Source organism: Trichechus manatus, unplaced genomic scaffold, assembly GCF_000243295.1.
Source record: "Trichechus manatus latirostris isolate Lorelei unplaced genomic scaffold, TriManLat1.0 scaffold00038, whole genome shotgun sequence".
NCBI classification, from domain to species: domain Eukaryota; kingdom Metazoa; phylum Chordata; class Mammalia; order Sirenia; family Trichechidae; genus Trichechus; species Trichechus manatus.
In genome coordinates this window covers 8,641,324-8,665,869 of record NW_004443974.1, presented here as the reverse complement: position 1 = coordinate 8,665,869, position 24,546 = coordinate 8,641,324, and the positions used below count along the sequence as shown (strand labels likewise).

The following is a 24,546-nucleotide window of genomic DNA, read 5'->3' as shown; positions in this document are numbered from 1 at the left end:
CATCTTGTTTGACTCTCTGCTGTCAGGGCTTTGCTCTCTGGGACTCACGGCCTTTCCTGACAAAATAGGGAATGGATCTGTCTGTCCTATAGTCTCCCTCACTTGGCTGCATCCCCCGGGTCTAGCTCTCAGTGGTGTTGAAACAATGTGCTGACTCTACATCTATGTTCAGACGGGTCCTCACCTTCCTGCCCCATGTGTGGCCACCACCAACCTCAACACCATTGTGATGGGAAGTTTCGGTTTTGGGGTCCTGGCATGAACGATCGGAATGAGGTCGCCCAGTGTCCCTTCTGAGAATCACGTTTCCCTTTGTTTTGTAGGAAGCACCTCATGCCCCTGGCACATCCTGTTGACTTCCTGTGGGCAGCTGGGGAGGTGGACTGGTGTTCACAAAAGGGGCTGGGGTTGCCAGGCAGAAGTTATAACATTACAAGGGCCGCCTGTGACTGAGCGCTTGAGCTCTTCAAACGCATTCACATATCAACTCCCCAAAACCTTTGAAAACGCCTTCATCATCACCCTCTTTTTACAGTGAGCTGGAGCGAGGGTGTGCCTGCCTCCAAAGCCCATGCTCCGTGGCACCTGGGTGCACAGCAGCGCTGGAGAAGGGGACAGAATCCCCTCCACAGCTAGGTCCTGCTCAGGCCAGGAGGAAATGAGGTGGCCTGGGCTCCTCACCAGGTGGAGGCCACTTCAAGGCAGGGGCGGTGGTCATACATCTCTGTGCTCAGGGACCTGGAACAGGCTAGCTCAAAAAGGGCACTCAGTACATCCGATGCACAATTCCTTCATTCGATGTGAGCAGCACAGGTGGGTTCTTGGTCACCAGGAGGGGAGGGAGGGGAGTGAGTCATTGGGACAACTGTTCCCCAGAGTTTGGAAAATCAGAGTCCCAGAGACCACAACTGAGTCCCAAAGCTGACCATTACTTATGATTTTTATATGTTAGTATTTGAAGGCTATTTTTTGAGCTATAATATTAATTAAGGACACCTCCCACAGGCCTCCTGGCCTCCAGACTCGCCTCTGTGACCTACTGTTGGCCGCCACAGCAAGGGCTAAAAGCTCACATCTGACCACGCCCCCACCCTGGCTCTAACACCCCTTCAGTGGCTCCCCTTTCTTCCCACCTTCAAGTTTGTTGTCCTCAGCCTGGCATCTGAGGCCACCACAATCTGTCCCTATCAACCTCTCCAGCCTCATTCCTCCATCCACAGTTTAGTTCCCTGCAGCAGGCTCAACTCAGCCTTCTAGATGATTCCAGGATAGTGCCCTGGCCTCTGCAGCGCCTGCCCAGAAAGTGGTTTTCCCCTGGGCTCCCCAGCCCACGTCACCCCAGACAGTCACCATCTGCTGCCCACCTGTTCCCCACCAGCCTGGAAGGCAGGGCCCAGGCCTGAGAACCCAGGACAGGGCCTGGCAGGCTCAACTGCTGATCTGAAGTTCTGCAGCTGCTGCTTTGGTGGGCCTCCCTGCCAAAGGCAGCCCCAATTTACCATAAGCTGCCAAGGAAACACTGTGCGTGTTTTGTGGGAAGGGAGGAGGATACTGAGTGAGCACCTACTGTGCCCTCTACTGCACTGGGCGCTTTTTAGATATTATTTTATTTAATCCTCTCAATCCTCCCAGATTCCATGTGCCAGGTATTCTTGCCATTGAGCAGATGGGCAAATCGAGGCTCAGAGAGGTTAAGTCACTTGCTTAATGTCACACAGCTTGTAAATAAAGACATCAGGGTTTGAACTCAGGCCCCTGTGCCTCCAAAGCTCACACCTTTTATCCACTCCCAGGCTCCTCCATCACCTCTGAGGTCCCAGACAGAATCCTAAGAACGAGGACTAGGGAGGAATCTCCAGGAGAGCGCCGCCCCAGGTCAGGGCTAAAGTCTAGTCCAGAGAGTTGTTATCTCTGATCCTGGGGAGACCGACACGGAAGGCAGCGAGGAGGAAGAAAGGGATGACCACAGACCCCTGCATCGCATGCCTCGCCCAGGGCAGGCCTTCCACATCTGTCACTTGGTATAACCCCGTCCAGTCAGCCCACCTCGCCTGAACCAAGGTTCTGCCCACAGAGGGGTGGGCACATCTGCTGCACCCTTGGGGAAGCCCAGCCTGCAGCCAAGAAGTCTCCAGCTGTGTGGCCTGTCTTCTCCTTCCAGAAGGCCTGGGAAAGAGCCCAACAGCATGACCGTACAGGGGCACCTTCAGTCCCCAGTTGACCTTGACAGTCCCAACCTGACACTGCTGACCCACCCCCGACAGGCATGTCCCTGTGGGACAAACACCCCCACATGGTTGAATATTCACATGTGTGTGCTCTGCCAAGATGGAAAATAAAAGAATAAAGGCTGAGAGGAAGGATGGAAAAGAAAAAGACAGACAGACAGAACCACAGTCTGACCAAATGTTCACATCTGACTCCTTTCTCAGTCAAGTGGGTGCTCAGGCCACCGCAAGGCACTGATTTGGTCAAGGATAGCTAAGTCTGGTACAGAGGGGCCCTGAGGGCTGGGCAGAGAGGTGAGGCGGGTCCCCCAACCCCTGCCCAGCCATGAGAAAACGTGCTGCTGCCCTCAAACGGGAATGCTTTTAGAACTTCATGGAGGCTCTGGATCCCTGCTGCCCGTGGACTATGTTGGACATGGCACAGCCCAGCCTGGAGCTCAGGTCACTCCTAGGAGGTGAGGGGAAGCCGCTTGGCCCAGGACACTCACCTTCAGGAGGCCAATCTCCTTGACACAGTCCTGCCTTGCCTTGGCATCCATCATCTCAAATATCTTGGGAGGGAGGAAAAGAAAAACAAGGAGTTAAAACACAGTGCCCAGCGCCCCTACAGGAAACCATGAGGACCTGGGTTCAAGTCCTGCTCCCCCACCTCCTCACAGAGAGCCCCTCGTAATGATAATGTTCCCTTACTGAGCACTAACTGTATGCCAGGCACTGCGACAACTCCCAGGAGGCAGGACTTACCACTCTCAACTTGCAGGGGCTGAGGCTCAGAGAAGTCAAGTCACTTAGTGAGGTCACACAGCAGGCAAGCGGCAGGCCAGGAAACATGCTCAGAGCCTCAGTTTTCACCTCTGTAATGGGGACAGTAGCCTGACCTCACAGGGTAGTTGTGGGGACTAAGAAGACGTGGGTAAAGCACCCAGCATGGGGCCCCTTTCCCCACAGCCTCACGGCGCTCATTAAACGTGAGCTCCTTCCAGTACTTTCAGACTTGTAGCTCAAACAAAAGGTCGACATTATAGCAGCCCCATCACAAAACACATCATGGCATGAAAAAAACAAGATAAAATGAACCAAGGTGATAGCCTCCTTGGAAGATGAAGAGCAGAAAGTAGGTCTTTCCTGGACTGAGGGTTCAATCATCCCCCCAGCCAGCCAGGACCATCAGAAGCTGCATGTAACATTCATAACAAAGAAATGAGCAAGCTGGCCTCTTTGCCCTGTCTGCCCCAAACCATGACTTCGTCGGAACTGCCTTCTCTCTCCTGGGCACTCTTGGCCCAGGCTGTTAATCTCCTTCTTTAAGGACAAATGAGCAAATTGAGGGACTCAGAAAGCTTTGCTGAAGGATTTAAAGCCAATTTCCTCCAGCAAAATGGGCCCAGTGGCTCTCGCTTAAATGCTTCCTGGCCTGATTTGGCTGCTTAAACCCCATCTGCTCAACACTTCTTCCTCCACCTGGGAGGGGCAAGGAGGTTGGGAAGGACACTGGAGCCCAGAAGTGCAGCGCAAACACAGGCATCCAAGTGAGTCAGATGTGGGTTTGAATCTCGCCACCCCCTTAACTCACTCTGTGGCCTTGGTGAGTTACTTAACTCTGTGGCAGTGCATCCTCGTCTGAAAAATGAGACAGTGATCCCCATCCACGGCAAGGCTGTTATGGTTTCATGAGGCTACTTGTGCGAAGCTCCTAGTGCAACCTAGTATACAGCAGGTGCTCAACACATGCTCATTGTTCCTTTTCTTGTTTGATACTCTCCCTCCTTGGCCCAGTGGGTTGGGTACTTACTTCCCTCATTTACAGATGAAGGAAAGGGAAGGGGCTAGCCCAGGGCCACACCATTTAGATACAGGAGCCACTCCTGTGACATGGCTTTGACCCTACAGGGTCATCAGCTCACCTGCACCTTCTTCAGAGCCACAGTTTTCCTGTCCAGCAGGCAGGTGGCCTTGTACACCTCGCTGAACTGCCCACGGCCTATCTTCTTCTCGATCTGGAAGTCTGCCAGCGAGCAGCGAAAAGACAGGGCGGTCGGGTGCCTCTGGAGGGGAGCAACAGGGGGAGTTGAGGGCCTGGACCTGGAACCCCCAGCAGTACCCCTCAAGGTGAAGAAGGGACTTTCATTACCAGCCCTGCTATTGAGAGCCTCCCACATGCCCACAGGTCCTTTACCCACCAGCCCCATTTAATCCCCACAACTACCCCACGCTGCAGGTTTAAGAACTGAGGCTGTTTATCTCCTTCACTGCACTTTCACCACCATCTCTAATTACAGGATTTACTGGTACCTTTGCTCATTCTCTGTCTCCTGCACCCAGAAGGCTGCTTCCGTGCAGCTGGGGTCTCATATGCCTTGTTCACTGTTTGCCCAGGTGCACGAGAGGTGTGATGTGACTTGCCAAGGTCAAGGATGCGGAGGGACCCTGAGGGCTGGACAGCATGGTCTTACCAGTCCCACAGCCCAGCTCTTCAGCCCCCCCACTCTAATATCCCAACCCTAGCCCCTCAGGTCATCACAAGAAATGGCAAGTTCCTCTTAGGGTGGCCTTCCCTCAACTCAGAGACGAGAAAACCAAGGCAAATCTTGATTGCTTGGCTTAGCCAACATTGTAGCCTTACATCTGAGCCCATTCTCTGGGTAAACTGTCCCTTTTACCATGACATGAAGAAACCAAAGACTTTAAAAGATGATTCTGCAGGGCCAGCATTGAAACCTACGATTAAGCTGTAGGACCTGCCCAGGGATGGAGCCACCAGGTGAGGTGGCAAGTGGCCATGAACCCTCCCGCCCCCGGAACACACGCACAAACATGCTTTCAAGAAAGGGGAGGAGGGGGCGCCAACACCAGGCCCTGGAAAAGGGAGGAGGGGAGGGGAGAGGGCGACTTGGCCAGACAGTTCCTGTTACGTCTCCGTTTGACAGATGAGGAAACTGAGGCCCAGAGGGGCCAGCCCTGCCCACAGCTCATAGTTCCATGCAGCCTTCCCTGATGGTTTTGGGCAGAACCTCTCCCTCCCCCGAGTTCCCAGGAGTGCCAGGACTCACTTTTGCTATAGCCCCACTCCTCATTCTGGGGAGGTGGGTGGCTGACCCTAGGGACCCCCTCCCCAGTTTGATGGTGGCACAAGGACAGGGACTGGGTCTTCATCATTGCTGGATGTCTCCCACATAGCAGATGCACAGAAACGTTTGTTAAGTTCAGTTGGGCGGGGGCAGGGCAAGAAACATAATTGTTGTTAGGTGCCATCGAGTCAGTTCCAACCCATATCGACCTTATGTACAACAGAACAAAACACTGCCCAGTCCTGCGCCATCCCCATGATCATTGCTATGCTTGGGCCCATGCAGCCAGTGTGTCAACCCACCTCATTGTGGGTCTTCCCCTTTTTCATTGACCCTCTACTTTACCAAGCACTGAAGTCGTAGTCATTAATACTGCTCAGTAATGTCTTACTGTTGTTAGGTGCCGTTGAGTCAGTTCCAACTCATAGCGACCCTATGTACAACAGAATGAAACACCACCCGGTCCTGCGCCATCCTCACAATCATTGTTATGCTTGAACCCATTATTGCAGCCACTGTGTCAATTCATCTCGTTGAGGGTCTTCCTCTTTTTCGCTGACCTCCACTTTACCAAGCATGATGTCCTTCCTCCAGGGACTGGTCCCTCCTGCTAACATGTCCAAAGTAAGTGAGACAAAGTCTCATCATTCTCACTTCGAAGGAGCATTCTGGCTGTATTTTTTCCAAGACAAGATACGTTCGAAACACCGAGAGACCCATTAAAGCAGAAACCAGCAGTTGAATTTTCTGAGATGAAAATGCCTCTTACAGAAGCATCCACAAGGGTGGAAGATCTAGGGATTAGGCTGCATTCTAGAATTCTCCCTTAGCACAAATACAAGCATTTAGACCAATACAACCTGGAAGGAGCCTTTGGAACCATGTGTGATTGGCAGTGGAGTATGGGGTTCAGAGCATGGCTTCCAGTCCTGGTCTGCCAGTGCACTGCTGGTGACCTTGGGAAATTGCACACACCACTCTGTGCCTCACTTTCCTCCTCTATAAAGTGAAGATAATAGAAGCATACACATCTCATAGAGTTGTTATGAGGGTCATGTGAGAAAGCAGCAAAAATAACTTCTCAGCATACAGTAGGTGTTCAGTGGCCACTGCTGTTATTGACAGGGCAGGTTGGAGGTGCCACGGAGACCCCATGCAGCAGGTTCCCCGGTCCCTGCACCCAGCCCTTTTGTGCTGTGCCAGCTCCATGCCAACAAAACCCTAGTGTGTGCTCGCCTGCCAGGAGCCGTGGGAGTCTGAGTCTCGCAGCCCTGTATTCATGCTTCCTCCTTCCCTCGGCAAGATAAAAGTTGGGACAACCGTGACTTTGAAGTCATGAGGCATAATTACCTCCATATGGGTGATCTGAAGGCACTCCTGGCTGGTGAAGGAGGAAGATGATGATCTACCCACCACATGCCAAATGTTGTGTCGGGGAAATTCTTTCTACAGCAATTAACCTGCCTATACACTGAGCCCTCTAAGAAAAGCTGGCATTTACTGAGTGCTTGCTGTGTGCCAAGCACCGTGCACACACTTTCCATGCACCATCTCATGGAGTCCTCAGAAGGAAACCCAGGCTCAGGGGGCAGGGGGCAGGCAATGACTTGCTCCAGATCCTACAGTGAGAAATGGCAGAGCTGGGGTCTGAAGCCAGGGCTGGGGAAGCCACAGCCTAAGCTCTTTGCTCTCTACCTGGTGACCTCCCAATTCAGATTCTGCTTTTCCTCCAAGACCCCAGGACTAGCAATGCCTGGCACTTCCTGCTTCAGACTGCTACTTCCAGCTGCCTGAGCCAGAGGCCTGTGCCCCACCTGGCCCCCCAGACCACAGGGGCCCTGTCTTAGTCCCTTCTAAGTCCCCCGCGTTGTGCTCGAGAAGTGTTTGTTGAACGATGCAAAAGAAGGCATTCAAAACATCCTGGTGCACAGTGGGACTCTGTGGTCCAGCCACTGCCACCTCGAAATGCAGCCCAAATCCCACACCCTCATAAAAAGCCAAGACTCCTTTCTTGGTACATGGAAGAATCAGAGACACTCATGAAAATACCAACAAGCTGCCGTGTAGCAGGTACCTATTTATGACTTAAATCTCGTAACAGCCTTGTAAAGCAAGGGCTACTAATCGCATTTTAAAAATAAACAAACTGAGGCACAGGTCACATGGCTAGTTGAGGGGGGAGCTGGGACTTGAACTCTCTATCAGATCTAGAGTCCGAGCTCTTAACCACACAGCTGTGCTGCCAGGTTACATGGAGTGGGGCCCTGCCCCTCTCTGGGCCTCAGTTTCCCCCTCTATGCAGTGAAGAGTTCAGAGGACATGACCTTCAAGGGTCCCTGGAGTGGGAGGTTGGCCAGAGCCCTCGCCACTCATCGCCTGTCCCAAGGATGTGCCCAGGAGGCCTCCTGCCCGGCTCCATGGGGGGCCCAAAGCTGCTCACCAACGTGGGTGACATCACAGTCGGCATCCTGCGACTCCGGCTGCACATCAGCATATGCAATGACCCAGATTTGCATTTCCTGTCACAACCCATTCGACCTAATTAGAGGAAGGAGCCTCTGTCGCAGGGGCAGGTTACAGGGCTGCAGCAAAGCGTGCATGGGGCCAGTATCTGGGCATCGGGCAGGCTCCCAGGGCAACCACTGCCCTCACAGGGGTTGGGGTGAGGCCTTGTCCCCGGGGTTGGGGTCATGCTGGTCAGGTGGGGGCACCGCAGGACACAGGGACCCCTGGTCACAGCCACCTGAGCCAGCAGAGTCCCGACCCTGATTTAACTCAGGGCTCTGAGCAGAAAAGGGAAAAGTTCTTGCCCTCAAAGCCCAGGTCTCCCTCCCCTCCTGGGTCAGCCCGTTCTGCCTTGCAGCCAAGTGAGCCTGGGCCAGTCGTCCATAACATAGGGACGTTAGTAACACCGGCACCAAGGATTTCTCTGAGGATCCCAGGACAGGATGTTGGTTAAAAGGGTCCGTGAAGCTTTAAATTGCTAGGCAAATATGAGCTGGCACCACTGAAGGGGTCTTAGGGTTCACTAAGATACATATCCCAAAGCTTCCGTGGCAGGGTGGGCCTCGGAACAGCTCAAGCAATGGTGGCCCCAATGATAATGATTAACTAATGATCTACCACACTGATCACCTGTCAGAAAACTATTCAACTAAGGTATACTGTCCCCTGCTATTCCGAGACCCCCGTGCTGGATCCTGGGGAAAATAAACACAACCCCTGGAGCACAGTTAGCAGATAGTAACCACTGCTCTGGCTCCACGAGTTAGGACACTGGGGCCCAGAGGCTTGGGTTCAAATCCTGGCTCTGCCACTTCCTAGCTGTCGGCCTTGGGCAAGGTTTTCTGGGCCTCAGTTTCCTCATCTACACAACGGAGACAATGATAATATCCCCTTCAAAGGGTTGCTGGGAGAGGGGTGGCTAAATAAGTTAGTGAATGAAAGGTCTTAGAAGAGGGCCTGGCACATAAGTAACACAGTATGTGAGTTACTGTTATTGGAATTAGCATTGGTGTGTCTGTAGAATGGGTATAACGACATCACCTACTTCCTAGGGGCCTGGGGATGAGCTGAGACAGGTATGCACAATGCCCAGCCTGGTGCAGTGCCTGGCCCAGGGAACAAGCTCAGGGAGTTCTCAGCTGCTGCTATAACCACCCTCATGGTCCCCACCTCTATCGAAGGTCTGCTGACCACAGGAGGTTGGCAGTAACCTCAGGGAATGCAGTATAACAGTGGGGTGGACTTGCGCTCGTGCATAGGGGTTGCATCCTAGGACTCCATCATCATTTATCTTATTACTACCTTCATGACATCACCTTTCTCATTACTAGCTACTACCTATTACTATTACTATCATCATTACATCATCTATCTTATTACTAACAATGTCACCTGCATAGGCCACCTAGGACTGCATGTCAAGGGACAGTGCTAGACAATGGGTCCACCTCGGGTTCCCTTCCTAGGGGCTGTGCTATGGGATCGACTGTCTGTCCACCTGGAGGCCATGTCTGACTCCTCATCCCCCTTCCCCAGGGTGTTGAGCCTCTTAGTTCTCCACCCCCACAAAGGTAGAGGTGGTGGGGCCAAGAGGCTGGAAGGAGAAGACAGGGAGGCTGACCTTGTAGCATCCCTTCCACCCTCTGCAGTGGGCCCGAGGGCTAAAGGCCTGGGCTGCCCCAGGAAGGACACACAGGTCTCAGGGAGACGAGGAGCCTCTTGACAGCAGGAGGAGTCTGCCAAAGCGAGAGGCTGAGGAGATGGCCGGGGTCTTTGAGTCACCTCTATCTCCAATCCCACTCTCCCCCAAAATGCCAGGCGAGACATACCCAGGAGGTCTTGGACCACCCCAGGACACTCCCTTCCCAGCAAAAAGCTCAGAGAAACCTAGTCTCCCTTCTCGAGTCAGATCAAATTAGGCCACAAACACCCCCTACACTGCACTAATTTGAGTTTTAAACATTTGAACCACAATAAGCCGTAGCCATCGACAAATCCTTTAAAAAAAAAGAAAAAACAGGAGCATAAAATTACATGTTAAAAGAAGAAAAATGCATTCGCCCAATTAATTTTCTGAAATCTCATTAAAAAATTTAGCCTGACTAAGTCAGACTTCTGACCTGAATTTTAATCATCTTTACACTGGATGGGGCTTTTTTTCTCTGATATTTGCAATGCATCATTAATTTTAAGGCAACCGTTTCTATGATTTTAAAAAGCATACTTCATCAGGATGACATTTCCTGTAAACGAATTTCACCTTTAAAGACATCTGACACCGTGCGTAGGGAACTTGGAATGGATTAAGTATATGTGTATATAGCGATATGTTCTAAATCTTTGTGCGCAAGAGAAGGGCATGATTTACAAAGAGTCCACATTGTCAAACTCTTACGAGACCAACCCTGGTCGGCTCCTCCCGATCCGACTAATTTCAAACCAAGAGCCACTCTGACTCTCGCAGACCTAAAGGCAAGAAGCCAGAATGTCAGCCTCAAAAACAAAAAAAACACGAAAACCTGTAGCTGTCGAGTTGATTGATTCTGACTCACGGTGATCTCAATGTGTTACAGAGCAGAACTGAGCTCCACATGATTTTCTTAGCAGTAATCTTTATGGATGTAGATTGCCAGGTCTTTCTTCTGCAGTGCTGCTGGGTGGGTTCGAACCACCAACCTTTTGGTTAGTAGTCGAGCGCAAACTGCTTGTGCCACCCAGGGACCTGTGCGGCCACAAAGACCTGCATAAATCCTGACTTAATGGCAAAATAGGCAAGTTCCTCATCTCGGACTCTTCACCTGCAGGCAGAGTGAATAAGACCTCCTTCTGGGAGTTGGCAAGAGGACCAAATGAGGTAAGTGCCAGGCATCACACTCTTACTACAGCCATCACCACCAAGGTCTCAAGTCCTAAGTATACACTCTGCTGGATGGGCCATCCGCTCATGGGGACAGAGAGCAAGACTCCCAGAACATGGAAGATGCCTGACAACAAAACCTAAAATAATCCAGATTGTAGTGACTCCCTCAGGATAATCCTCAGAGAAAATTGAGCTTAAACATATGGATGAGAGAATCTGGCACAAGCCCTAGTGGCCAACAAGCAAAGGCTTGAAGGGTGAAAACCATCAAGAGATCTAGATACCAAGCCAGAAGGTGGATGCATCCTTGACGTCTCCCTCTCCCTCATTCCTTCACTTACCAAACGCAGCTGATTTTTCCTGGGGAACTTTCTGGACCTTTCCTCCCTGTGGCCAACCTGACAGCTGGAGACTCATTTAAGGCTGAGGTAGCATCTTACCTGGGGTGGTTGCAGCCACCTTCTCACCCCCTCCTATTCACCTTTCTCCCTGGCTAACAGGGATCTCAGGTGTCCCTGGGTGGTGCAAACAGTTAGTGCTCAACTACTAACTGAAAGGCTGGCAGTTCAAACCCACCCAGAGGTGCCTCAGAAGAAAGACCTGGTAGAGATCTGCTTTTGAAAGATCACCGCCATGAAAATCTTACGGCGTGCAGTTCTACTCTGCAGCACATGGGGCTGCCATGAGTCGAAATCGACTCGATGGCAACTGGTATTGGTAACGGTGATCTTTTTAAAACCCAAGCCCAGGTGTGTCCCTGGTCCACTTAAAACCCATGATGGGCTACAGATTCAATTCCAAAGGATCTAGCAGGATTCAAGCCCTGTCATAAACACCAGCCATTCTTCTACCTTATCTAACCCAACTGGCCATGCACCTTCAGTGCCTACACTATCTTCTTTCCTCTTTCTGGAACACCCTCCTCCCCGGTCCTGCCCCAAACTCCTGATCATCCATCAGCCCACATGTCATCTCCTTTCTAGAGCTTTCCTGCCCCCCTTCCCCCCCCCACACCCTGGGCAGAACTGGCTGCTCCATCCTCTGGGCTCCTGAATCCTCTTGTCCACCCCTCTAACGTGGCTTCTACCTCTCTGTGCCATCTTTGTCTACCTACATGTAGGGCTCCCCGGCAGACCACCAATCCCACAGAGGGGAGGCCCCAGGCACCAGGTCAAATAATTGTGAAATTTACGACACTTAGCAAGCATTTCTTGAATTTTAATGATGTTAGTCTTTGGTTGGAGTTCCCATGTGGTGCAAAGGACCCATTAGGCTGCTTACCGGAAGGTTGGTGGTTTGAGTCCACCCAGAGGTGTCTCAGAAGAAAGGCCTGGCAATCTACTTCTAAAAAATCAGCCACTGAAAACACTATGGAGCACTAATCTACTCTGACACACACGGGGTCACTGAGAGTTGAAATTGGCTTGATAGCACCTGGTTTCTTTTAATCTTTGGTCATTAACCCTTATCCAACTCCATCATCTCTCTGGGAAGATGTTCATAAAGGTTTTAGCCTGTGCAATGCAGACCTCATACGGCGACAGCTGTCCCCACCCCCTGCAAAGTTATGCACATTCCTCTCTCAAAATAGTACCCAAATTTAACTGAACTTGGCAGGTCGCAAGCAGGTTCGCAAAGACTTTCCAGATGGAAGACACATTAGCTGGGGCTTTCTCAGGCAAGGACACCTTTTTCCTTCTTGGAAATCCACGTGGTTCTTAGCGGGTCAGCCAAGCCTTGTGTTTCATTCCTGTTGAAAATGGTCTCCAGCAAACTGGTAAAATTATAAAGTATGGGGCCCTTTAAGCTCCTTCTCTCAATTTCACTCATTCATTCATTAGAAATCTCAATAAAAGCAAGCATTTTCAGCTTTCCCAAGTATATCTAAATTTGACGTATGATTCTGCCGGGTTCAACAAATATATTTTCATGTGCTGACAACTCGCAAGGCTGGAAAGCTTCCTGAAATGAACAAACCACTAGCCTTGGGCATAGAAGGTTAAAACCCACAATTCGAGTGTCTGCTAAATCATCTTCCTACACTGGGGTATTATCCAGCTCTGGGGTCTTTTGCTGTGAAAATGAAAACGAGAGACAGAATTTAACAATATAAGAAAGCGATCAATGGCATGCCACTTCAATACCCAGGACGTTAGACACCATGTTGGATGTTTACACGGTATCATCGCACTTAGTCCTCACGTTCACCTCATGATAGAGGAACCATTATTATCCCCATTTTACAGATGAGGAAACTGAGGCTCAGAGAGGTCTCCTGGCTGGTGAGGGGTGGAGGTGGGAACTGAACCCAGCCTGGCTCATAGCAAGGCACTCTTGCTGTCCATGAAGCCTGGCCCGGTCTCTAAGGGTGGTTCCAGGAAACATTAGTGCCTCCTGCTATAAAGGAAAATGCCTTCACTGTCAATTCGAGGCATTTCTATGTCCTGAAACTGGTGAGATTTGGCCCGTGATGTCTCCCCGGATGGTATTTAAATACTGGTGCTTCATGAAAGCCCGAGTGAGAAAGCGCCTGACTGGCCTCCGTTGCCCGCCCCAACCTGGAGTGGTCCCAGAGCAAACGCTGCTCTGCGCCCCAATTATGCAAACCCAGCCAGATGCTGGCGGGGCCGGGGGCATCTTCGCCCAACAGCGCTGCTGGGAGCAGCCCAACGTCGAGTAATCGTATCTAATTACACTTAACTATGTCATTACCCACTCTAACATGTGCGACGAGACGCTGTGGACATTGCTGCCGGCGCATCCCACCGCTTCCTAGCCTTGTTCGTGAAATAATTATGGGGCTCTCTCCTCTGCCAAATGAGGCTGTAATTAACCCTAATTGCTCGAAATGCAACTGGCTAATTCTGAGAGATTAATCAAGGAGGGTTCAGCTATTAGTGAATGACTTAATATGACAAATTGCTACATTACCCGAGGAGGCCCTACTGCCCCCAGCCATCAGCTCAATGTCCTGGTGGACTCTGGACCAACAGTGTCCATGGGCTTCCCAGCTTTCTGGGATCTGCCTCCCCAAATTCCACCTAGCAAATGGGCCCTGCCTCCTTACCAGGAATGGAAATAGAGTATCAATAGCATAGGTGCCCATGAGCCCTCCATCTGCTTGAGTGAGCATGAACACATATACCCACTAGCTCATATGGTGCCTCTGTGTGACTCAGCAAAGTGCCCCTTCCCCTGGACTGATGCAGCCCTGCTCTGGGAGCATGGTTTGGTGAAAATGTGAGAGAAAGATTTCAGATCCACCTGCCTCCTTGGACAGGCACCTTTGTGCAGTGCATAACCTATACAACTGTATGTGGCAGTCCTGCCCAAACAAGTCAAGTCTTACTCAACCTGAAGTCCTCCAACTGGAACTAAGGCGTTAAGAGCCTTGACAAGCCTTCCATAGCCCAGGAAGGTGGCTGAGTCTTCCCCCTGACCTAGAATTTACAGCCCTGAGACAAAAAGCCCACCCTGGACAATTACTTTTCATGCAATTCAGGCTGATAGGCCCATAGGACACTATAGGATCTGCCCCGGCTGACCTCCCCAGCCCAGCTCCCTGGCCCCTCTAGCCTTTGTCTGCTGCTTCCTCCAGGAAGCCTTCCTGGCTCACCTAGTTTGGATCAGGTGCCTAGCTGTGGCTCAACAGGCCCCTGAGCTTCTCCTTCCACCCTGTTTCTTATCTCCAGTGAGGTTGTCTCCCTGAGAGCAGGCCAGGGTCTGCCTCACGCAAGGCCGTGTCCCAGGTGGGTGCTCTACAAGTATCTGTGGTTCACTGGGTTTGCAAGCATTTAGGGACTCACTCCCCTGTGCCTGGCCGGGGACTGGTGTGTCAGGTATAGGCCCCACTGCAGAGGAGTTCTCCACCTGGGAAGGGAGGCCAACCAGGAACGAATGCCACAGTGTGATGCGATCACGGCCACGAGCCAGACGCACACAGGTGTGGCAGCAGCACACAGGTGGTCTCTCAACCAGCAGGAAGTAGGAGTGGGATGGGAAGACTCCCCAAAGCAGTGGCATTTGAACTGAGACTTGGAGAAGTGGGGGGGACATTCCAGGTCCAAGGAACAGCAAGTGCAAAAGCATGGGAGGGCATTTGAAGTGGCTCAGAAATCCAGACGGCACCTTCAGAAAAGCTGCAGAAGACTGCCTGGCTCTCTGAGGTACCTACAGAGAGGGTGAGGCAGGCACAGCAACACCAGTGTTCCCCGAGGCTCTCTCCTGGTTCTACGTAAAGAGGCTGAAGGGGAACAGATGCAGCTAAGACCAGAGAGGGGGCTGACTTTGTCTCAGTGTAAAGAACTTCCTGCTGCCGAATATGCCCCCAATCCCACTCTCAGCCTTCCCCCAAATCCCTCTGGGTGCCCACAGCCACCTCAGTGTCCCTCTAACCAGCACTGGTCCCTCTGAGATAAAGCTATTCTGTTCACATGGAAATGCTCTGCCCTGAGTCTGGCACAGAGGAGGCTTCTTTGAGTGCTGCTGAATTAAATGAAGAATTCACTCGATGAGGTAATGAGCTCCCCATCACTGGAAGCATCCAAGAAAAGGCTTTGTCTGGGGGCTGCCAAGGGGCTTCCTCCAGTGAATGGAACCTTATTGAAAGCAGCTTAGGGGATCTATACTCCTCAGAGATTCTTCAATACACTGCAGACAAAGGAAAAGGGCTTACCTGTGAGTCGGGAGGATGTGCAGGCCCTGGGCTGTGGCAGAGGTTGTTTGGGTTCCCTCCATGGGGCATGGGGCTGGGCTGTCCCGCCATCCTGCATGCCAGCCTCACAAGGGCACAGGCTGCAACAGAGAACGAGAGCATCCTTATACACATGCCAGTTCATTTTCTCCAAGGACTTTCATTTCCCCCATTTTATAGACGTGCAAGCTGAGGTACAGAGCAGCCAAGTAACTTGCCCATGGTCACCCAGCTCAAAAGTGGCAGGGCTAGGACTTGAACATAGGCCTGATGCCAAAGGCTGTGGTCTTTCACCCTATTGCCTGGCCAGAGGAAGCCCCGCCTCCACCCCAAGCCTCCCCCAGCTGGAGGTTGGTTGACCGTGGGAACAAACAGGCAGACAGCACTCGGAGCACTGCTGCTGGCCACAGCCCAGCGTCTGCTGTGAACCCAGCCACCCTGACCATGACCATGACCCTCATCAATACTGATACAGTGCTGCAGTGTGCCAGGTACTGCTCTGCGTGCTTTACACAATTAACTCAGTTCATCCTCACCTAGGAAGCAGTACTGTTTTCATTCTCCGGATTTTATAGACGGGGACACCTAGGCACAGAGAGGTTAAGTAACCTATCTGAGATTGTAGGAGGAGCTGGATGTCAACCCCAGAAAGCTGGCTCCAGAGTCCATGTTGTTAACCACTTCACCACAGCTGCAGTGTTTATTGGGCACCTACTGTATGCCAGGCATATGCTTTACCCACAGCATAAGGTGGATGCTATTATGGGACTCCAAAGATATTCATGTCCTAATCCCTGGAACCTGTGATTATGTTAGGTTACATGGCACAGGGGAATGATGGTTGCAGATGGAATTAAGGCTGCTAATCAACTGACCTTATAATAGGGAGATTATCCTAGATTAATCAGGGTAGGTCCAATATAATCACAAGGGTCCTTAAAAGTGGAAGGTGGGGGGACAGGAGAAGAGGTCAGCATGATGGGATGTGAGAAGGACTTGACCTGCCCTTGCTGGTTTTGAAGATGGAGGAAGGGGCCACAAGCCAAAGAATGCAGGTGGCTTCTAGAAGCTGGAATAGTCAAGAAAATGGATTCTCCCCTAGAGCCTCCAAAAATGAACACAGCCCTGCTAACACCCTGATCTTAGCCCAGTGACACTTGTGTTGGACTTCTAACCTATAGAACTGTAAGATAATAAATCCATGTTGTTTTAAGCCACCGAGTTTGTGGTAATTTGTTACAGCAGCCATAGAAAATGAATATACCCCATTTCACAGAGTGAGTGTGGCTGGGGGATCCAGGCAGGAGGACGGGGTACTGGAGGACACAGTTCGAGCTGGGCTCTGGAATCACTGCAGGCTCTTTCCTCTGGCCAGGCAGCAGCTTCTCACTGGCTAGGGGTGGAGATGGGAACTGGGCAAGTTTAGAGGTCTTAGACTCTGGGGAGACAGCGGAGACGTGTGTGGGCTGAGGGACCCTGCAGAGGGACCTGGGAGGTGCTGAGCTGGGAGCCTCTTCCATAGGGCAGCCCTACGGGGGATTCATGCTGACCCTGCAGGTCCTCAGACCTGAGCTCTCGCTGGGAAATCTGAGCAGAGGTGCGGAAGGAAGAGGACACAGTCTGACCCCAAAGTGAGGGCCCAGCCCCACGAGACACAATTTCCCTCACTGCGCTGTCCTGACTAGGTAGCTAGGATTATCTCCAGTGGATAGAGGGGGAAACTGAGGCTTTGAGCAGGCAAAAAGTCTATTGGCTTGGCGGTCCCCCCACCAGCAGTGGAGGTACTGGTTGTGCCCCCACATGTGCCTGACTAGAAAGGCTTGCTCTTTACACAGCCCCATCCTCACACCTCTTGGGGGGCAGTGTCCTACCCCTGTCCCCTGTCATTACCTCCACATACAGTCAGGCCAGCTGCTTGGGTGGCCAGGAGGGACAGATCTTGAGTCAGACTGCATGCAGCAGCTACAAGAAGGACCCTGTGTCCTGTCCTTGCACCAAACATCATGATCCTGGGAAGGCCAGGGCCACAGGCCTGCTCACAGTCCTCTGCACCAGGAGCTACTGAAACCTCCAGGGCTTGGGCTGTGGCACTCGGAGGCCCCAGGGAGTCAAGAAGCCAGTCCCCGGTAGCTGTCCCTGATTAAACACCACCATGTGCCTGTCCAGGAGCCCTAGTGGTGCACTGGTGAAGAGCTTGGCTGCTCACCAAAAGGTCAGCAATATGTGCCTGTCGTGTTGGTGCAGTGGTTAAAGCGCTCAGATGCCGACCAAAGGATCAGAGGTTTGAATCCACCAGCCACTCCAGGGGAGAAAGATGTGGCAGTCTGCTTCCATAAAGATTACAGCCTTGGAAACGCTATAGGGCAGTCTGTCCTATTGGGCTGCTATGAGTTGGAATTGACCCAAGGGCAGTGAGTTTCTTTTTTTAGGTGCCCTTCCTGAGCTAAACGCCATCCGCGCATCACCCCAGATCTCACTTCCACCTCTGGACACCTGCTCTGGTGTCAGGGACAGCCTCTCTGGCCTCTCCATCAGACAAGTGCCTCTGGGGCAGGGGCTGAGGCTTATGCACCCAGAAGATGCTGTGAAGTCCGAGGGGAGAGCCTGCACCCATCCACCAACCCTCCTTGATGTGGGGGAGTCTTTCCTGCTCGGGCGGAAAGACCTTTATTCACTCCACAGGCATTTCTAGAGCGCCTTCCGGGGCCCGCGCCAGGCCAGGGCTCCACCAGACTGCTGAGGCGTGAAGGGTGGAGGCATGGAAGGTGCCGGGCATGGTGTGGGGCTTCTGAGAACCTCAGCTGCTGTGACTTCTACCAGACCTGCCCAGATGTCTCAAAGGCACCTCTTGCTTCACATGTCCAAAACAGAACCCTTACCAGGGCTGCCCCCTGGGTTTTGAAGCAGCTTTGTCTGTACCTCCAGGAAAGCCAGAAGTGCCTGGGAATTGATGGACCCCTCCTTTGTTGTTTGTTGTTAGCTGCTCAAAAGTTGCCCCCAACTCACGGTGATGCCATGCACAACAGAACAAAATGCTGCCCAGTCCTGCACCATCCCTGTGATTGGTTGCAGACTGTATCACTGTGAGCCACAAAGATTTCCACTGGTTGATTTTTGGAACTAGATCACCAGGTCTTTCTTCCTAGTCTATCTTAGTCTGAAATCTGTTCAACATCATAGCAACATACAAGCCTCCACTGACAGACAGTTGGTGGCTATGCATGAGGCTTGCTGGCCAGGAATTGAACCGTATCTCCTGCAAGGAAAGGACGTCTACCAAGGACACCCACTGAGCTTGACCCTCGGCCTCCTCCGCTTTGCCTGACGGCACCAAGCCCTCTAGAACCTGCGTGCTGGCGTCCAGAACTCATTCTTTCTCTGTGTCTGCAGGGCAGACGCAGCTCCCCTCTCACCAGCTGTTTCGAGGGTAAAACTGCTCTCCAGAACACAAAATAAATGGCAGAAAGTGAGGCCATCGGGAAGCAGACACCACAGACGCAGGACTCACTCAACGCAGGGCAGCAGGAGCCCGCACTGGCTGAGAGGTCCACCATGCAGCTGTCTCGGGAGAGGCTGCATGAATCCTCTGAAACTGCCAAAACTCAACCAGTTTGCACCCACAAACATGGCGATTTTATACGGCGAATTCTGATGTTTGTAGACAAACAGGTAGATCTCTTGCCTTCTCTGTAAATATATTTCTCTTAAGGAAACCAGTCAGAGACACGGAGCATTATCTCAAGACAGCATCACATGGAGGGGCATTATGGGCTGTGGTTCGCAGGCCTCTCCTCCCCATGCCCCACCTCTGCCTCACTGCAGGCCTCATCTCCAGGAACGGATTATCCAATAAGCAAGGTACGCACCGGCTTTCTTGTGCTTACTTACTAATCTGTAGTGCACAATTTTTTTGATGTGGTGAAACTCATGTGAAATTGTGCACTACAGATTAGTAAGCAAGCACGAGTAAGCCTGTGCATACCTTGCTTACTGTAAGCCCATGCAGACCTTGCTTACTGGTTAATCCACCCTGCTCACCTCCCACTGCTGGGACCCCAGCGCCGGGGACTCTCCCTGCCAAGCCCTACTCCTCCATGTGGGCTGAGGCCATTTTTCTGTCATACAGATGAGACCACAGCCCCCTCTTCATCCCACACCATCTGTGGCTGTGCTTGTGCCCTGGGACACACCCCTGAGGCTGACACAGTCTAGGACCTGGGGTAACAAAACCCCAGGATAAACAGATAAACACGGAGCAGCTTCTTGAGGCATGCTGTTACTCAGGAGGGAATGTGTACTCAATGGACTGGATATGAGAGGGAGCAGAATGTAAAATGCGCATGAATTTTAAGATAAAACTGGAGAGTCCTGCAGGCTCTGCAACAGCTTCGGGCTGCATCCCCAGGCCCCTCGGGGTGACATGTTCACCGTCCTCTTCCCTTAGGGAGACCTCCGGGGAAAGGCTGGAGAACTGTCTTCAGCAGAAAAGTTCCATCTTCATCTCAGAAGGCATGAGATTCAGCCCACAGGCCTCCAAATGGCAGTCGTACACTACTCACTCGTTCATCTGCCCACTGGCTCACAGGTCTCCCACGGACTGGAAACTGAGGCAGCATCCATCTCTGAATCCCCCTTTTCTCGCCCCACTTCACTTAGCCTCCAAGTCCCAAGGGCTGTGGGACCAGTGGGCCTGGGTTTGAATCTGAACCCTATCACTCACCAGCTGGGACCTTGGGCAAGTCTCACTGGGCAGGGACCTAGTAGGTGTTTACGAACATGGTTCCCCACTTCCCCATGTGGCATTAACTGGGTCCTCCAACATCTGCACCCAGAGGCAGCAGCCTGCACACTCTCAACAACTCACCCTGTGGCCTCAGATAGGGTCTCCAGGAGCATGGTGAGCAGAGCCCAGGTCCCATTAGAAATAATAACAATAATAATAATAATAGTAGCTAATAATCATCATGCCCTTATTATGCTAGGCCCTGCTGTAAGCACTTCACCTATATTAGCCCATCCCATTTTAACACCACCACCACGAGATAAGGTCTATTGTTGTTCCCCATTTTACAGATGAGGCAACTGAGGCACAGGGAAGTTAAGAGATTTACCCAGGTACACAGATTGTAGGCAGTGGAGCCAGGACTTAGATCTATGACTTCTTTGCCCATAACCACTGTGCTGCACTCCTCAAAGGTTCTTATGCAGCAATACACACACCGGCCACCAGTCTCTTGCTTTCTAGATGGTTCTCCCATAGAACAACCCCTCTCTCCACTCAAGATCAGGGCCTGTGCTGAATGTGGAAGGGTGATCCCAGGGCTGGCAGGCCACGAGGGGCCATTTCCCCCTACAGGGGTCTCATGGGCAGGAGCCCCCAGAGACTTCGCCCTCCAAGACATGACCAGATTGATGGTCTAGTAAATTACTGTTACTAAGAGCTGTTCAGTCCAGAACTAAATGGAACCTGCTGTACCAAGCTCCCCAGTAAGAGGAGAGGTCTTTGTCCAAGAGACAGGCAGCCAAGGAGGGCTCCACAAGTGACTGCCCACCAAGTGCCGGAGAGGGCCACGTATAAAGGGAACAGAGGGTGGGAGGAAAGAGGGCACGCAGGCAGTGGGTCCTCTGCACACTTTCCATGGGCCAGGTCTTTCCTGTTCATCCTCAGGCTGTTGGTAGTCCCATTTTATAGCTGAGGTTCAGAAACAGGAGACTCAATGTCGAGTAGCTAGTAAGCTGCAGAAGGGGGATCTGAACCCAGGTCTCACTGACTCCTTGCTCTTTCCAAGACAGCCACTGCCTCCTGGTGTGCTCCAGAGTGTTAAGTTTTAGGGACTTTGTATTCCTGTTTCTCTATGCCCCAACTGAAACTCAACCCTCCAACTGCGAAAATTCCTGCTTCTTGGGGGCTTCTGATGCAGAAAGACCAAGGTAAAGGGATTTGGAGGGAAGCAAACTGGACAGCAGGCTAAAGACTCTCAGCACACGCGGGTGGGCACCTCTGGGTAACTTGGGGAGCTGCCTGACCCTGAGATCCCATGACTCCTGCCAGGTTGCAGAACAATGAGGCAGTGGCTGCCAGGCCCAACTCAGGGGCCAAAAATCCGTGGAATGCAAGACCCGGAGCCACAGGCCCACATCGCACGCTACCTCAAAGAGGGCCTTTCTTCTGGAGGGAACATAGGCTTTGCATTTCCACGGCACTGCGGAGACACAGTGCTGCTTCCCAACCCCGATTTCCAATTTTGGTGTGAACAGCAGCAATGAGCTGCCGTGTGTGTGTCTGCCAGGTGACCAGGAACTGTACCAGGAGGAGCTCAGGAGCCAGACTGCCTGGGTTCAAGTCCTGGCCTGGTTTCATTTAATCATGTTGTGTCTCACTTTCCTCATCTGGGAAATGGGGCCAATAACGAGATCTACTTCTTAGGGTATTAGGGAAGAATGATCACCTCCATGTGAACAATGCCGGAACTAAGGTTCAGAGACAGGAAGGGACTTGCCAGGGTCACACAGCTGGTAAACAACGGAGCAAGAACTGTCAGATCTCAGAGTGCCTGCTCTATCTACCACATCGCCTGGCCTCTTTCGATTACTCTGAGCAAACACCTCTCTTATCACTTTGAGCACTGTGGCTTCCTATGCAAAGCCCTTTGATTCACTCCTCCCTGCCCTGCCCCTCGCCAAGGCTCTTACTAATGTGGGGCATGAGCTTAGGGAGACACGGGGCTTGGGCTTAATGTAGGCGCTCCCAGGAAGGGATCAGCTGCCGCACTGGGCTGGGCTCTGTGGTTCCAAGCGGCCTTTCTGACCAAGACTGTTGCCTGACCCTTACCTTCCCATCTCTAGAAACTTCATCTAGGGGGAAGTCGTGCTCCTCCTTTTCGCTTGCCAATCGTCATGCCTCAGGGGGGCCAGCAGCTCATGGAAGCCCTCCCAGTGAAAGATGATCCCCAGACACTGGGAAGGCTCAGGAAGGCTCTGGACAATGTGTTGTATGGAAGTGCATTTGCATACTTTGCGAGTGCGGTATCTGTTTACACCTCACCTTTCTCAAAAATCCTGCTTTTGGTAACACAGGCTGTCCTGTCTGCCATTTTCTGCACATGTGTGCACGTGTGTGTGTTTGTGCGTGTATGCATGCACACGTACGGTCAGCGTTCACCTGACGTCCACAAGGTTTGGAGCTCGGGTGCACTCTCAGTTGGTCCCCTGAGGCAGGGGGGTCATTGTCCCTCATTTGGGGAGGGGGTGGTGAAGGTCCGTGTGGCTCCTCAGCCGACGAGTTCTGCCGAGGCCTCTGGAGAACCACAGAGACAGCCTTGGACACGGCCTCAACTGGACACAGTACTTCAGGCCAGTTTCTCTGGGGAAGGTTCCTTCTTAGTCGCTCCAGCTGAATGAACAGCTTCACAAGTTGTTTTCCCAAAGAAGGAAATCATCCTGTGGCTTCACAATCTCATACACGCACGGGTTCTTCCCTCCTCCAGTGAATGAATAACCCAACACCAGTGCCAGGTACCAGGTGGCTACTTCTGCTCACCAGCCGGCTCCTAAAGAATGATTGAGCTGGCGGCAGAAGCCTCGGTTGGACGCCCACTGCCTGGAATCTTTAATCAGACTGGAGTGGCGCCACGGGCTGGCTCTGCCCAACACCCCCCAGGTGGAGACCTTAGGCCCAGCAAGAGGGCACGATCACTCCCAGGGCCCGGCCACTGCCCAGGTCAAGGCTGGACCCGCTTCAATGTCAGCCAACATCTACATCAAACACCTCCCAAGAGCTGGGTAACTTCATATCTTCCAAGACACTCAAGCAGTGCCATCACCCCTACTTTGCAGATGAGGAAACCAAGGCTCTGAGGAGAAACTTGCCAAAACAAATCTACACAATTGTGACAGCTGAGATATGAACCTGCTTTGCAGACTAGTAAGACCATGAGCAACTAGAGAAAAACTCAACTGACTTAGTGCCCCAGCGCGAGGCCCTGGGCAGAAAGGGTGTCCCACCCACACAGACTGGCTGGTAGATAGAATGATAAGAGATAAAAACAGCCCCATCACTAACGGAGCATGAACTATGCATGGGCCAAGTGCAGTACATACAGCATCTCGTTCAATCTTACAGCCACCCTAGGCAGGGGTCACTATAACCCCAATGTGCAGAAAAGGAAATAAAAGTTTAGAGGTTAAAGTGATGGGCCCAAGGCCATGCAGCAGGTGACAGGGAGGACTGACACGTGTAACCCAGTCTGTCTCAACCCCCAGCTCATTCTGCCTTGGAACAGTGAATGAATGAATGAATTCTGGCCCAGAGCTGTGGGTCTGGTGCTGTGTTCTTCCCCCACCCCAGACCCACTTCTCGCCTGGTCTTGGGACAAGCAGATGTTACCCATTCATCACTTGACAGGAAGCAGCCGGACCTCAGGCCAGAGTCATGGGGGCCTGGCAAGCCAGCACAGATCAACCACAAATCGTGTCTGGTTTTTTGACTGGTCCTGTGTCCCCCCACCCAGATTCTGTGGCTCCACAACCAGTGGAAGCTTGGTCTCTGTAAGGTGCAGAGGAACAGGTAACGCAGAGAGAGCTCCCAACCACCCCCCTCTTCCTCAGGGCAGCAAGTCTCCCCATAGGTCGGCCTGCAGAAACTGGGGGCCGGCAGGTGGGGGTGATGCGGTGCCCATCCAGCCAACAGGCCACCAGAGCAAAATGCCCGCATGGGCACTGGCCCTTTCTTCCCACCCAACTCACTTCTCTGGCACCCCCCCTCTGCACCCTGGTCTTTTCCTTCCAACTCAGCTCTCTTCACCCACCTCTGCCTTCATCTTCTCTCTCCAGTCTGCGGCCTCTTTCTGGAGCTGCAGACCCAGGCTGTCAACAACCACAGGCACCACCGATGCCAATTCGTCCAAATCGGAGCTTGCCTCCCTGCCCAAGTTCCAATCTCCATGACGGGGTCAGCCTCTCTGCCTGCCCAGGAACCCAGGAGGAACCCAGGCTCACCCTAAATTCCCCAGCCTCCCTCTTGGCCCACCCCCAGTCTTCATCCAGTTCTACCGATTCTTCCTCCAAGGACATCTCCACCCTCCCCGGAGCCCCTGCCCTTGCCCTGGCCTCACCCCTTCTCAGCGGACTCCCTGCAATCCTCCGCCCTGCTTTCCCAGCCGCAGTGCCCACTCCAACCCAACCTCCAGCTCA

The 24,546-nt window shown here is 52.4% G+C and overlaps 1 protein-coding gene across 3 annotated transcripts in view; it reads right to left on the bottom strand.

Annotated features, from left to right (window-relative positions):
- Positions 1-24,546, bottom strand: part of NEK6 (NIMA related kinase 6) — a 65,081-nt gene that overhangs the window by 26,887 nt on the left and 13,648 nt on the right. Inside the window, exons 2-4 of one of the 3 annotated variants that reach the window (XM_023730721.1) lie at positions 15,337-15,455; positions 4,133-4,273; positions 2,717-2,779 (exon numbers count right to left, since the gene is read on the bottom strand). In XM_023730721.1, the coding sequence (XP_023586489.1) occupies positions 2,717-2,779; positions 4,133-4,273; positions 15,337-15,426 (294 nt within the window). In that variant the 5' untranslated portion in view covers positions 15,427-15,455. Of the gene's footprint in view, positions 1-2,716; positions 2,780-2,972; positions 3,427-4,132; positions 4,274-15,336; positions 15,672-24,546 lie in introns of those variants that run through there. The other 2 variants (XM_023730720.1, XM_023730722.1) reach the window with 2 other exon arrangements.